The sequence below is a fragment of the Oncorhynchus keta genome, chromosome 1, assembly GCF_023373465.1.
Source record: "Oncorhynchus keta strain PuntledgeMale-10-30-2019 chromosome 1, Oket_V2, whole genome shotgun sequence".
Lineage (NCBI taxonomy): Eukaryota > Metazoa > Chordata > Actinopteri > Salmoniformes > Salmonidae > Oncorhynchus > Oncorhynchus keta.
Genome location: NC_068421.1, coordinates 19,843,618 through 19,856,216, shown reverse-complemented (window position 1 = coordinate 19,856,216; position 12,599 = coordinate 19,843,618). Strand labels below are relative to the sequence as shown.

At 44.9% G+C, this 12,599-nt stretch overlaps 1 protein-coding gene across 1 annotated transcript in view; it reads left to right on the top strand.

Moving 5' to 3' along the window:
* LOC118371084 (chloride channel protein 2-like) overlaps positions 1–12,599 on the top strand; it is a 72,457-nt gene that overhangs the window by 47,331 nt on the left and 12,527 nt on the right. The window contains exons 13-17 of the mRNA XM_052517725.1: positions 6,061–6,130; positions 6,265–6,375; positions 8,038–8,251; positions 10,018–10,151; positions 10,566–10,762. Of these exons, the coding sequence (XP_052373685.1) occupies positions 6,061–6,130; positions 6,265–6,375; positions 8,038–8,251; positions 10,018–10,151; positions 10,566–10,762 (726 nt within the window). The remainder of the gene's footprint in view (positions 1–6,060; positions 6,131–6,264; positions 6,376–8,037; positions 8,252–10,017; positions 10,152–10,565; positions 10,763–12,599) is intronic.

Here is a 12,599-nt window from a genome sequence, read left to right as displayed (position 1 = left end):
CACACAGGTACTGTCCTGTTAGAAAGAACTCTCATTCTTGGGTGATTTGGTGACAGTTTACCACTTAGTTTGTGACAAACGCTCCTAACCTTGAAGAGGTTTGCCACTTCATCCTCCTCCTCCCCTACTAGCACCTGTGATGTTGTCCCCTGGGAGACCTCTTTTCTTGGCTTTGGTTGAAGGCCCCATGCTTCTTCCTGCTTGGTCAGGGTTGTTGGATTCTCAAATATGCCATTCTTGTGGCCTAACTTCGCAAAGTTAGGAAAGTCTCTACCCAATATTACATCATATGGCATCTTTGGGACCACGCCGACCTCATAATCCAGCAGTCCGTCCTCTGTTTGTAGATGACCTGGAGCCAGTGGGTCTGGCGACGAATATGTAGCGAGGGCCAGCCGACTAGAGCATACAAGTCGCAGTGGTGGGTGGTATAAGGTGCTTTAGTGACAAAACGGATGGCACTGTGATAAACTGCATCCAGTTTGCTGAGTAGAGTGTTGGAAGCAATTTTGTAGATGACATCGCCGAAGTCGAGGATCAGTAGGATAGTCAGTTTTACTAGGGTAAGTTTGGCGGCGTGAGTGAAGGAGGCTTTGTTGCGGAATAGAAAGCCGACTCTTGATTTGATTTTCGATTGGAGATGTTTGATATGAGTCTGGAAGGAGAGTTTACAGTCTAGCCAGACATCTAGGTACTTATAGATGTCCACATATTCAAGGTTGGAACCATCCAGGGTGGTGATGCTGGTCAGGCGTGCGGGTGCAGGCAGCGAACGGTTGAAAAGCATGCATTTGGTTTTACTAGCGTTTAAGAGCAGTTGGAGGCCACGGACGGAGTGTTGTATGGCATTGAAGCTTGTTTGGAGGTTAGATAGCACAGTGTCCAAGGACGGGCCGGAAGTATATAGAATGGTGTCGTCTGCGTAGAGGTGGATCAGGGAATCGCCCGCAGCAAGAGCAACATCATTGATATATACAGAAAAAAGAGTCGGCCCGAGGATGGAACCCTGTGGCACCCCCATAGAGACTTCCAGAGGACCGGACAGCATGCCCTCCGATTTGACACACTGAACCCTGTCTGCAAAGTAATTGGTGAACCAGGCAAGGCAGTTATCCGAAAAACCGAGGCTACTGAGTCTGCCGATAAGAATATGGTGATTGACAGAGTCGAAAGCCTTGGCAAGGTCGATGAAGACGGCTGCACAGTACTGTCTTTTATCGATGGCGGTTATGATATTGTTTAGTACCTTGAGCGTGGCTGAGGTGCACCCGTGACCGGCTCGGAAACCAGATTGCACAGCGGAGAAGGTACGGTGGAATTCGAGATAGTCAGTGACCTGTTTACTGACTTGGCTTTCGAAGACCTTTTATAGGCAAGGCAGGATGGATATAGGTCTGTAACAGTTTGGGTCCAGGGTGTCTCCCCCTTTGAAGAGGGGGATGACTGTGGCAGCTTTCCAGTCCTTAGGGATCTCAGACGATATGAAAGAGAGGTTGAACAGGCTGGTAATAGGGGTTGCGACAATGGCGCCGGATAGTTTCAGAAATAAAGGGTCCAGATTGTCAAGCCCAGCTGATTTGTACGGGTCCAGGTTTTGCAGCTCTTTCAGAACATCTGCTATCTGGATTTGGGTAAAGGAGAACCTGGAGAGGCTTGGGCGAGTAGCTGCGGGGGGGCGGAGCTGTTGGCCGAGGTTGGAGTAGCCAGGCGGAAGGCATGGCCAGCCGTTGAGAAATGCTTTTTGAAGTTCTTCGATAATCATGGATTTATCGGTGGTGACCGTGTTACCTAGCCTCAGTGCAATGGGCAGCTGGGAGGAGGTGCTCTTGTTCTCCATGGACTTCACAGTGTTCCAGAACTTTTTGGAGTTGGAGCTACAGGATGCAAACTTCTGCCTGAAGAAGCTGGCCTTAGCTTTCCTGACTGACTGCGTGTATTGGTTCCCTGAACAATTGCATATCGCGGGGACTGTTCAATGCTATTGCAGTCCGCCACAGGGTGTTTTTGTGCTGGTCGAGGGCAGTCAGGTCTGGAGTGAACCAAGGGCTATATCTGTTCTTAGTTCTGCATTTTTTGAACGGAGCGTGCTTATCTAAAATGGTGAGGAAGTTACTTTTAAAGAATGATCAGGCATCCTCAACTGACGGCTGAGGTCAATGTCCTTCCAGCATACCCGGGCCAGGTCGATTAGAAAGGCCTGCTCACAGAAGTGTTTTTGGGAGCGTTTGACAGTGATTAGGGGTGGTCGTTTGACTGCGGCTCCGTAGCGGATACAGGCAATGAGGCAGTGATCGCTGAGATCCTGGTTGAAGACAGCGGAGGTGTATTTGGAGGGCCAGTTGGTCAGGATGACGTCTATGAGGGTGCCCTTGTTTACAGATTTTAGGGTTGTACCTGGTGGGTTCCTTGATGATTTGTGTGAGATTGAGGGCATCTAGCTTAGATTGTAGGACTGCCGGGGTGTTAAGCATATCCCAGTTTAGGTCACCTAACAGAACAAACTCTGAAGCTAGATGGGGGGCAATCAATTCACAAATGGTGTCCAGGGCACAGCTGGGTGCTGAGGGGGGTCGGTAGCAGGCGGCAACAGTGAGAGACTTATTTCTGGAGAGAGTCATTTTCAAGATTAGTAGTTCGAACTGTTTGGGTATGGACCTGGAAAGTATGACATTACTTTGCAGGCTATCTCTGCAGTAGACTGCAACACCTCCCCCTTTGGCAGTTCTATCTTGACGGAAGATGTTATAGTTGGGTATGGAAATCTCAGAATTTTTGGTGGCCTTCCTGAGCCAGGATTCAGACACGGCAAGGACATCAGGGTTAGCAGAGTGTGCTAAAGCAGTGAGTAAAAGGGAGGAGGCTTCTGATGTTGACATGCATGAAACCAAGGCTTTTTCGATCACAGAAGTCAACAAATGAGGGTGCCTGGGGACATGCAGGGCCTGGGTTTACCTCCACATCATCCGCGGAACAGAGGAGGAATAGTATGAGGGTGCGGCTAAAGGCTATCAAAACTGGTCGCCTAGAGCGTTGGGGACAGAGAATGAAAGGAGAGATTTCTGGGCATGGTAGAATATATTCAGGGCATAATGCGCAGACAGGGGTATGGTGGGGTGCGGGTACAGCGGAGGTAAGCCCAGGCACTGGGTGATGATGAGAGAGGTTGTATCTCTGGACATGCTGGTTGTAATGGGTGAGGTCACCGCATGTGTGGGAGGTGGGACAAAGGAGGTATCAGGGGTATGAAGTGGAACTAGGGGCTCCATTGTAAACTAAAACAATGATAACTAACCTGAACAACAGTATACAAGGCATATTGACATTTGAGAGAGACATACAGTAATCACAGGTGTTGAATTGGGAGAGCTAGCTAAAACAGTAGCTAAAACAGTAGGTGAGACAACAACAGCTAATCAGCTAGCACAACAACAGCAGGTAAAATGGCGTAGGCTAGGCAGGGAGGGTCGGATTAACTACACACAGAGCCTGAGTGCGGCTGGGGCCGACAGATAAAACATAAACAAGCAGAATGGAGTACCGTGATTAATGGACAGTCTAGCATGCATCAGCTATGTAGCCAAGTGATCAGTGTCCAGGGGGGCAGCGGTGGATGGGGCAGGGAAGCTGGACTGGCGAATGTTATCCAGGTTAAAAAAACAGTTAGCAATGGCTAACAATGACTAAATAGCTTGTAGCTCGTTAGCTGGTTAGCTTCTGGAGGTTCTTGAGTGTGTTTTAAAAATAATGGCGACTCCGTATCACATTGGGTGAGGCAGGTTACCGGAAGGTATAAACAAATTAAAAATCGAAAAGAGAAAGTAAATATGGGTCCAGTGAGTGTTTGGGACGCAGAGATTCAGATGGTTAGCAGGCCTGTGCTAACAAGCTAACAGGTAATAGGCCAGGGCTAAACAAGGTAGCAGTTAGCGGACCAGGGCTAAACAAGCTAGCAGTTAGCAGGCCGAATTAGCAAGCAAGGACGTCGCGATGGGGTGAGTCTGTTTATTCCTCTTCATGCGGTGACATCGATAGACCGGTCGAAGGTCCGGATATTGTAGCCCAGGAGTATGCTTCGGTGGTAGCACAGGAGCTCTGGCCGGGCTAGCTTCAAGCTAAGTGGGTGGAAACGCTAGCCAGGAGTAATCATCCGGGGTTGCAGTTAGCTAGATAGCTAGTTGTGAAGAATCCAGCTGAAAATGTTCCGTTTGCGGTGGGAATACGGTGGGAATCCGGGGATAAAAAAATAATAGGTCCGTTATGCTCTGGTTAGAGTCGCGTTGTTCCAACTGGCGAGAGCTTTCCGAGCTAAAGGTTAGCTGATGACCGGTTAGCTGAAGACCGCTAGCAATGGTTTGCTGACTGATAGCTGGTAGCTAGCTGGTAGTTAGCTGGCTAGCTTCAGTTGAGGGGTTCCGGATCCAAAGTAGATATAAGTACTTTAGAAGAAAATAGCTACATTGGGTGAGGCGGGTTGCAGGAGAGTATTTAGAAGTTGAGGTTTAACAAAATGTTTTAAAAGATATGCGAAGAAAAATATGTTAAAAAAATATAAAAAACGATATATACAAGGGACACGACACGACAAGACGTTCGACTGCTACGCCATCTTGGAATACATTTAAACTCAGTTTTTCACAACTCCTGACATTTATCCTAGTACAAATTCCCTGTCTTAGGTCATAAAGGATCACCACTTTATTTTAAGAATGTGAGATATCAGAATAATAGTAGAGAGAATGATTTATTTCAGCTTTTATTGCTTTTATGTCAGAAGTTTACATTCACTCAATTAGTATTTGGTAGCATTGCCTTTAAATTGTTTAACTTGGGTCAAATGTTTTGGGTAGCCGTCCACAAGCTTCCCACAATAAGTTGGGTGAATTTTGGTCCATTCCTCATGACAGAGCTGGTCTAACTGAGTCAGGCTTGTAGGCCTCCTTGCTCGCATATGCTTTTTCAGTTCTGCCCACAATTTTTCTATTTCTCTAATACCTTGACTTTGTTGTTGTTAGCCATTTTGCCACAACTTTGGAGGTATGCTTGGGTCATTGTCCATTTGGATGACCCATTTGCAACCAAGCTTTAACTTCCTGACTGATGTCTTGAGATGTTGCTTCAATATATCCACATAATTTTCCTAACTCATGATGCCATCTATGTTGTGAAGTGCACCAGTCCCTCCTGCAGCAAAGCACCCCCACAACATTATGCTGCCACCCCCGTGCTTGACGGTTGGGATGGTGTTCTTCGGCTTGCAAGCATCCCCCTTTTTCCTTCAAACATAACGATGGTCACTATGGCCAAACAGTTCTATTTTTGTTTCATCAGACCAGAGGACTGATGACCAGAGGACCAGAGGACTTTCTCCAAAAAGTATGATCTTTGTCCCCATGTGCAGTTGAAAACCTGGCTTTTTTATGGTGGTTTTGGAGCAGTGGCTTCTTCTTTGCTGAGCTGCTTTTCAGGTTATGTGGATATAGGACTCGTTTTACTGTGGATATAGGTACTTCTGTACCGGTTTCCTCCAGCATCTTCACAGGGTCCTTTGTTGTTGTTCTGGGATTGATTTGCACTTTTCGCAACAAAGTACGTTCATCTCTAGCTGAGAGAACGAGTCTCCTTCCTGAGTGGTATGACGGCTGCGTGGTCCCATGGTGTTTATACATGCGTACTATTGTTTGTACAGATGAACGTTTGGTACACAGGTACACCTCCAATTGACTCAAATTGTGTCAATTAGCCTATCAGAAGAAAGTACATGTCCTAACCGACTTGACAAAACTATAGTTTGTTAACTAGAAATTTGGAGTGGTTTGGAGTGGTTGAAAAACAAGTTTTAATGACTCCAACACAAGTGTATGTAAACTTCCGACTTCTACTGTATGTGACACCGTACGTGATTTTCGGGGACCACTTTTGCGGGATGTGTGCTAATTTCAGAAAAACTATCAAAAAAGTATCCAAAACTTCTGGTAACATCTTTAAATTAAATATTGTCCTGTTCCCTAATTGAAATGCCACACTGTTCTCTGTGTGACTCCCTGTGTCTGTCTGTCTCAGTTCTGGATGTCTGCTCTGGCCATGACCATGCCTGTGCCCTGTGGAGCCTTCATGCCTGTCTTCGTCATTGGTAAGAGGTGTGTGCGAATGTGTGTGTTTCAACAATAATGTTAACCCTGTGGATATGCTATTCAGTCTTTTGAGTGTCTGTGTAAAAATATGTTACTTTCTCATTAACAATGTGTGTGTGTTTGTGTGTTCTAGGGGCGGCATTTGGCCGTCTGGTCGGGGAGAGCATGGCCACCTGGTTCCCTGATGGCGTCCACTCTGATGGCACCATCTACCCCATAGAGCCAGGAGTGTACGCAGCCGTAGGTGAGTTACGGTAGAAATATACACACAAAGACTACGTTTGGGACAGATAGACAAGATTATCAATACCTATTTAAGACTAGACACAACTAGGCACCATTATTGTAACAATTAGGTAGTGCAAAGACAGATAAAGCAGGAAAGCCCTTTATGTCACAGACAAAAACAATATGATGTCCCCTTTGGTAAGATGCATCTTAAAGGAAAACTCCACCAAAAACAATATTTTTGTATTTGTTTCATTAGTCAATTGTTGACATAGTTCCAAATGTTTTGCTTGTCAGCAATCAAGTTTTCAAGATACGCAACTTTCAAAGTACAGAAATCAAATTGCATCATACGTGGATGATTTCTGTATTTTGACTATTGGGACTATTTGGGACTATATCAACAATTGACTTCTAAAACAAATACCAAAAGATCGTTTTTGGGTAGAATCTTCCTTTAACTATGTTGCTATGAGTGATTCTGTTAGCGTTGTTGTTGACTGTTGTGCTGATTATGCTGTTGTTCAGTGTTGGGGTTGATGTCATCTGTGTTTGTGTCTAATGGGTGCTGATGTTCACTCACCTCAGCTTTCTGTCTCTCTCTGATGAGCCTTCGTTCATCTCAGCATGGCTAGATTTGCCCTTTCTCTCTCTCTCTCTTTCTCTCAGTCGCTCTCTCTCCCTTTTTCTCACTCTCTCGCTCTCCTGCTCTCTCACGCCCTCTCTCCTCCCTCCTAATAAAGTTAGGAATAATCAACCTTACCTCCCTCCCCTCTATCTCTGCACCCCCCCTTCCACCCACTCTCTCAACTCCTTATTTTTTTCTAATTTTATTCACTCATCTCTTTTTCGCTTCAATAACGGTTCTTAAATTTAAAAAAATGTGTGAGGTACAATGTAATCTCAATCCAACCCCTGTCTCTACCTACCATCTCCTTCCCTCCCCTCTCATCCCTCCCTCACTCACTTTGTTGCTCCAGTATTATTGATGAAGGCTCAGTATAGAGTTGAGTTGAAGAGAAGTATGATTACACTAATATTGCTTTTACTACTTTAGTCATGTCAATGGACAGTAACCTGTATGGACACTAACGGGTACAGTAACCTGTATGTACACTAACGGGTACAGTAACCTGTACCTATTCCCTCCTGTCCTCTGTTCTTCCCTTCTCTCCCGCCTCTCCTCTGTTCTTCTCTTCTCCTCTGTTCTTCTCTTCCTCCTCCTCCTCTCCTCTGTTCCTCTCTCCTCTGTTCTTCTCTTTTCCTCCTCTCTCCTCTCCTCTGTTCTTCTCTTCTCCTCTCTCTCCTCTCTCCTCTGTTCTTCTCCTTCTCTCCTCTCCTCTGTTCTTCTCCTCTCTCCTCTCCTCTGTTCTTCTCCTCTCTCCTCTCCTCTCCTCTGTTCTTCTCTTCTCCTCCTCTCTCCTCTCCTCTGTTCTTCTCTTCTCCTCTCCTCTGTTCTTCTCTTCTCCTCCTCTCCTCTGTTCTTCTCTTCTCCTCCTCTCCTCTGTTCTTCTCTTCTCCTCCTCTCCTCTGTTCTTCTCTTCTCCTCCTCTCCTCTGTTCTTCTCTTCTCCTCCTCTCTCCTCTCCTCTGTTCTTCTCTTCTCCTCCTCTCTCCTCTTCTCTGTTCTTCTCTTCTCCTCCTCTCTTCTCTTCTCCTCCTCTCCCCTCTCCTCCCAGGTGCGGCGGCCCTGTCTGGAGCAGTCACTCACACAGTGTCAACGGCAGTTGTTGTGTTTGAGCTGACGGGTCAGATCAGTCACATCCTGCCGGTGATGATAGCGGTGATACTGGCCAACGCCGTGGCCCAGTCCCTCCAGCCCTCGCTATATGACTCCCTCATCATGATCAAGAAACTACCCTACCTCCCTGAACTGGGCTGGGGACACCACGAGTATGTAGGACTACACCTACTGTATCTGTCCATCCATCTATCTATCAATAGCACCCCTGGAGCAAATTAGGGTTAAGTGCCTTGCTCAAGGATAAATCAACAGATTTTTCACATTGTCAGCCCTGGTATTTGACACAGCAAGCTTTAAGTTACTGGCCCATCACTCGAACCACTACGCTACATTTAGAAAGTTTGCATAGAAAATCGATGTGACAATTGCCTGCTACAGTGCATTTCCATTGAACTCTCTTTTGTTCAAAAAACAGCTGGACGTGAGGACATCACACGTACAATTTTTTTAACGTTTTTCACAAAACCCTCGTGTTGAATAATGAAGTGGTTGAAGTGTTTCCGTTACACATTTAGACAAACTGCGCGTTGAATAAATTGGTGACTGCCTGTATGCCCTCCCACCTATCTGTTTCACGTCTCAGGTAGTCCGCCAACACCAGCATGGATAGAATGCATTCATTTACTAATATTTGCCATATTCTAATAATTCTCATGTCCAACATATTGCCACGGTGAAACTTGCACTCCTGTAGGCCTAGATCTGAAATAATAGGATGGTGAAACTTGCACTCCTGTAGGCCTAGATCTGAAATAATAGGATGGTGAAACTTGCACTCCTGTAGGCCTAGATCTGAAATAATAGGATGGTGAAACATGCACTCCTGTAGGCCTAGATCTGAAATAATAGGATGGTGAAACATGCACTCCTGTAGGCCTAGATCTGAAATAATAGGATGGTGAAACTTGCACTCCTGTAGGCCTAGATCTGAAATAATAGGATGGTGAAACTTGCACTCCTGTAGGCCTAGATCTGAAATAATAGGATGGTGAAACTTGCACTCCTGTAGGCCTAGATCTGAAATAATAGGATGGTGAAACATGCACTCCTGTAAGCCTAGATCTGAAATAATAGGATGGTGAAACTTGCACTCCTGTAAGCCTAGATCTGAAATAATAGGATGGTGAAACTTGCACTCCTGTAGGCCTAGATCTGAAATAATAGGATGGTGAAACTTGCACTCCTGTAGGCCTAGATCTGAAATAATAGGATGGTGAAACTTGCACTCCTGTAGGCCTAGATCTGAAATAATAGGATGGTGAAACATGCACTCCTGTAAGCCTAGATCTGAAATAATAGGATGGTGAAACTTGCACTCCTGTAAGCCTAGATCTGAAATAATAGGATGGTGAAACTTGCACTCCTGTAGGCCTAGATCTGAAATAATAGGATGGTGAAACTTGCACTCCTGTAGGCCTAGATCTGAAATAATAGGATGGTGAAACTTGCACTCCTGTAGGTCTAGATCTGAAATAATAGGATGGTGAAACTTGCCAGCCAACCAGAAAAGCAAGGTGAAGCAATTCAGTCATTCTTGAGTCAGGACAATCCATGTCCTGCAAAGAAACATAATTTTTTATAGTTGAACAATAGATTTTGCTTGCAGTATGCCTTTAGAATGAAATGTGGAGTTTTATAGTTACTTGATGACAAAACATGCCCCGCCCCGTACCTTCAAAATGATTTAGAAATCATAATTTATTAGAAAAACACAGATTCCATCATTTCTGACAATAAAGAAAGTTTGGCAAAATAACCCCCCTGTTCAACAGTTACAAGTGTTGTCCATCTTTAGAACATTTCTTCTTTTGTGACATTGAGTCAATGGAAAACTGTACTGACTGTATGGGTGCTAATACCCCCCCCCTCTCTTCCACTCCTCCTCTCGTCATCCCTCTCTCCTATCGTCCTTCAGGAAGTATAATATTTATGTGGAGGACATCATGATCAGGGATGTGGTGTACATCACCCTCAACTGCTGCTACAGAGACCTGCATGATGTACTGCTGACTGGACACCTCAATACCCTAGCCCTGCTCGAGTCCAGTGGTGAGACACACGCCCACAAACACACACAAATACACACTAATACTTTACAGATGCAGATGCGCATACATACACACACATTATAGACACTACAGAACATTTTCAGTCAAATAAATGCTCCCCCACACACACATTCAAGTTATGGCTGTTCTCAGTTACATCACTCACCATGTTGTTGTGATTCGTTAGAGTCCACTGCAGTCTGCACATTAAGTACTGTTCTAAAATACCTCTTCTCCTCTCTTCCATCCCATCTTCCCACTCTGTCCTCCCCCTCCTCTCTCACTCTAACATCCTTGCCCCTCTCTCTCTATTTCTCATCTCTTCCATCATTCTTCTTCTCCTCTGCCCATCATCTGTCCTCTCTTCACCCCCTCCTTACTTTTTCTCCCTCTCCACCCCCTCGTCCCCCCCCAGAGTCGATGATCCTGCTGGGTTCTATTGAGCGTGCCCAGATCCAGGCCCTCCTGTCCCTACAGCTAGGCCGACCACGGAGACTGAAGTACCTGAGAGACCGGGCCACAGCTGAGAAGCGCCTGTCGGTGGTCTCCCACCCGGGCAGCGAGGACGGCTCCACCATGGTCAACCAGGAGGTCCACTTCCAGGTCAATAAGGTAAAAGTACAAATACATCTGTATAAGATGTGGTGCTTACCCTCAGTCTTGAAGCCTGGATCAGTGAAGGAGGGTAAGAGAACCTAGGCACTTTTCATAGTGAAAGGGGAAATAAAACGATATGAAATTCTTCTAATCTCATGGTTGATAAAGGTTGTATCTGTGAGAGAAAGAGTTTTAACAAGCCGTTACTGTCCCATCAGTAAGATGCCAGGAGACAGAGACAGACAGAGGGAGAGAGAGAGTCCTGGGGCTCTGTTCACAAACACAGAAAGGCCCCACAGGAGAGCAACACAATTAGACCCAACCAAATCATGAGAAAACAAAAAGAGAATTACTTGACACATTGGAAAGAATTAACAAAAAAACAGTGCGAACTAGAATGCTATTTGGCCCTAAACAGAGAGTACACAGTGGCAGAATACCTGACCACTGTGACTGACCCAAACTTAAGGAAAGCTTTGACTATGTACAGACTCAGTGAGGATAGCCTTGCAATTGAGAAAGGCCGCCGTAGGCAGACCTGGCACTGAAGAGAAAACAGGCTATGTGCACACTGCCCACTGAATGAGGTGGAAACTGAGCTGCACTTCCACTGGCAACCAGTGAAGAACAAACACCATTGTAAATACAACCCATATTTATGTTGATTTATTTTCCCTTTTGTACTTTAACCATTTGCACATCGTTACAACACTGTATATGTACATAATATCACATTTGTAATGTCTTTATTCTTTTGGAACTTCTATGAGTGTAATGTTTACTATGTACTTCACTTCCTTTGGCAGTGTTAACATATGTTTCCCATGCCAATAAAGCCCCTTCAATTGAAATGAATTTAGACAGAGACAGAGAGAGAGAGAAAGAAACAGACAGAGAGAGAGAAACAAATGAGAGAGAGAGAGAAACAAATGAGAGAGAGAGAGAAACAAATGAGAGAGAGAGAGAGAAACAAATGAGAGAGAGAGAGAAACAAATGAGAGAGAGAGAAAGAAACAAATGAGAGAGAGAGAGAAACAAATGAGAGAGAGAGAGAGAGAAACAAATGAGAGAGAGAGAGAGAGAGAGAAACAAATGAGAGAGAGAGAGAAACAAATGAGAGAGAGAGAGAAACAAATGAGAGAGAGAGAGAGAGAGAAACAAATGAGAGAGAGAGAGAGAGAGAGAGAGAAACAAATGAGAGAGAGAGAGAAACAAATGAGAGAGAGAGAGAAACAAATGAGAGAGAGAGAGAGAGAGAACAAATGAGAGAGAGAAACAAATGAGAGAGAGAGAGAAACAAATGAGAGAGAGAGAGAGAGAGAAAGAAACAAATGAGAGAGAGAGAGAGAGAAAGAAACAAATGAGAGAGAGAGAGAGAGAGAGAGAGAGAGAAAGAAACAAATGAGAGAGAGAGAGAAACAAATGAGAGAGAGAGAGAGAGAGAAACAAATGAGAGAAAGAAACAAATGAGAGAGAGAGAGAGAGAGAGAGAGAGAGAGAGAGAGAGAGAGAGAGAGAGAGATAAATAGAGAGATATAGAGAGATGAGAGAGAAGAAACAAATGAGAGAGAGAGAGAGAGAGAGATAGAGAGAGAAACAAATGAGAGAGAAACAAATGAGAGATAGAGAGAGAGAAAGAAACAAATGAGAGATGAGAGAGAGAGAAAGAAACAAATGAGAGAGAGAAAAACAAATGAGAGAGAGAGAGAGAGAGAGAGAGAAAGAAACAAATGAGAGAGAGAGAGAGAAACAAATGAGAGAAAGAAACAAATGAGAGAGAGAGAGAGAGAGAGAGAGAAACAAATGAGAGAGAGAGAAACAAATGAGAGAGAGAGAGAAACAAATGAGAGAG